We start from the raw sequence: 1,956 nt of genomic DNA on the forward strand, positions 1-1,956 counted from the left end.
GGTAATTAACCCAAAATCCTCTAACAATCAATGAATTATCCCAAACATCGATTCCCAAAATTCGAACTTTACCCTCAAAAAATTAGAAATTGCAAATTAACCCCTTAGAGTTTAGAAAATTGCACCATGGTCCTTCAAATTTTCGAAAATGTAACATGACCTTATTCTCATTTTCGAATTTTAACCCCAAAAATTTACGAAATTTCAAAAATATCACCAATAAATCCTCTAAATTTCAGAAGTTTCGAAAATAGTCCAAAAAATCTCGAGTTTTAGCAATTAAGTCCTCAATTTACCAGTTAATACAATTGGGTCCCTAAAGTTTCTTAAATCAAACCATTAAGTTCTCCATCCTAACTAGGTAGAACATGCATCCTAATTCCTTTTATGTTATCAATCTCAAAAATAAATTTTCAAACAAGCATTAAATCCATGCAATCAAGGCGGTAAACATATAAAACTTAAGTATAAAGGTTACCAGTTATCAAGGTAAAATCTGGCTCCGTCTCAGCCTCCTCGGCATGCATCACATATGCCCTGCCGGTAGTGGGACCCTTGTTCTGAGGGCAATCTGCATCCTTGAGCCCCTCTTGTTTGCATACGAAGTATCTGTAGGTGCCCCACATGCATTTTCCATAGTGATATTTGTTGCACTGCTTGCATGGCGGTCCTCCATCATGCCTAGGAGCCCCTGGTGCCTGAGGTGGTCGCTGCTGTCCTGGCCCTCTATGTTGTCCCTGGGGTTTCTGCTGCCCCTGCCATCTCGGTGGCCCCATAAACTACTTCTTCTGTGGCTGAGAACTGGACTGGTCCTGATGCCGCTTTCGCTGCATCTCAAAATCTATGTCTCGGAGCGCCTGCTCCAACTGGAACACACAGGAAGTGGCCTCATCATAGCTCGCCGGCCTCATCAACATCACATCCAAGGGTAGGTCTCGGTCCCTCAAGGAAATGCCTCAGCTTCTGGACGACATCTTCTTCTATCATGGGCACAAAATGGCAGCCCCTGTCAAACTTGCGGATAAACTCCACCATAGATAAATCCCCCTGCCGGAGGCTCATGAACTCTCTCGTCAGACGGCCCCTAACATCAGCTGGGAAATACTTCCTAAAGAACATCTCCCTGAATCTGGCCCACGTGAGAGTAGCCACATCCACTGCATGTGCAGCTCCCTCCCACCATAAGGACGCGTCATCTCTCAGCATATAAATAGCGCACCTGGCCCGGTCGCCATTTCTCATCTGCAGATAATCAAAAAGCAACTCCAGCGACCTAATCCATCCTTCTACAACGAATGGATCAGTGGTACCCCCGAATTCCTTCGTGTTGAGCCTACGGAACTGCTCAAAAACATCTGTCTGCTGTCTGTGTACCTGCTGGCCTAGCTGGGCCTGCTCCATCGGTCTAGCTATCCCCTCAAGTACTCGGGTAGCTGGGTCCCCTGGTGGTGGTGGTGGAGGGCCCTTGCCACCCTAAGGGATATCATCCTCTCGGTCCGCCCTGGGCTCGCGTCTGGGAGGCATATCTAAATAGAGTCCAATTTAAAACGTAACCCCTCATGCAATTAATCTAGTTTTTAAACAATAAACCTTAAAGCGTAAAAGCAGTTAAACATGTACCGTAAATCATGATAGCATGCGGTGATAACAGTAAATTGTTTTAAACATTTAAAACGTAAAAGCTTACAGACTTGAGGTTTGAAGACTGAGCGACAGAAGCTGGCGGTGGCACAACCCTATACATGACCCTTGCTCTGATACCAACTGTAACGTCTACCGTTTTAAAAGTGCAAATATATATATATATATATTTTATAAAAGCTTGCAATTATAAACTAACCTTTAAAATAATCGTATTTATTTTCCAATAAAAATAGCGCAGTTTAAAATAACCAACATCATCCAAAATTCAAACATAAAAATCAGCGAGTAAAAATTGTAATATCACCAACGTAT

At 43.3% G+C, this 1,956-nt stretch overlaps 1 protein-coding gene across 1 annotated transcript; it reads right to left on the reverse strand.

Annotated features, from left to right (window-relative positions):
- Window positions 1-891: 891 nt before the first annotated feature.
- On the reverse strand, window positions 892-1,401 carry LOC140810280 (uncharacterized). The gene has a single exon (XM_073168152.1). The coding sequence runs from the start codon at window positions 1,399-1,401 to the stop codon at window positions 892-894; it is 510 nt and encodes a 169-aa protein (XP_073024253.1).
- Between the last annotated feature and the right edge of the window lie 555 nt (window positions 1,402-1,956).

Source organism: Primulina eburnea, chromosome 13 (assembly GCF_022965805.1).
Source record: "Primulina eburnea isolate SZY01 chromosome 13, ASM2296580v1, whole genome shotgun sequence".
NCBI classification, from domain to species: Eukaryota; Viridiplantae; Streptophyta; class Magnoliopsida; order Lamiales; family Gesneriaceae; genus Primulina; species Primulina eburnea.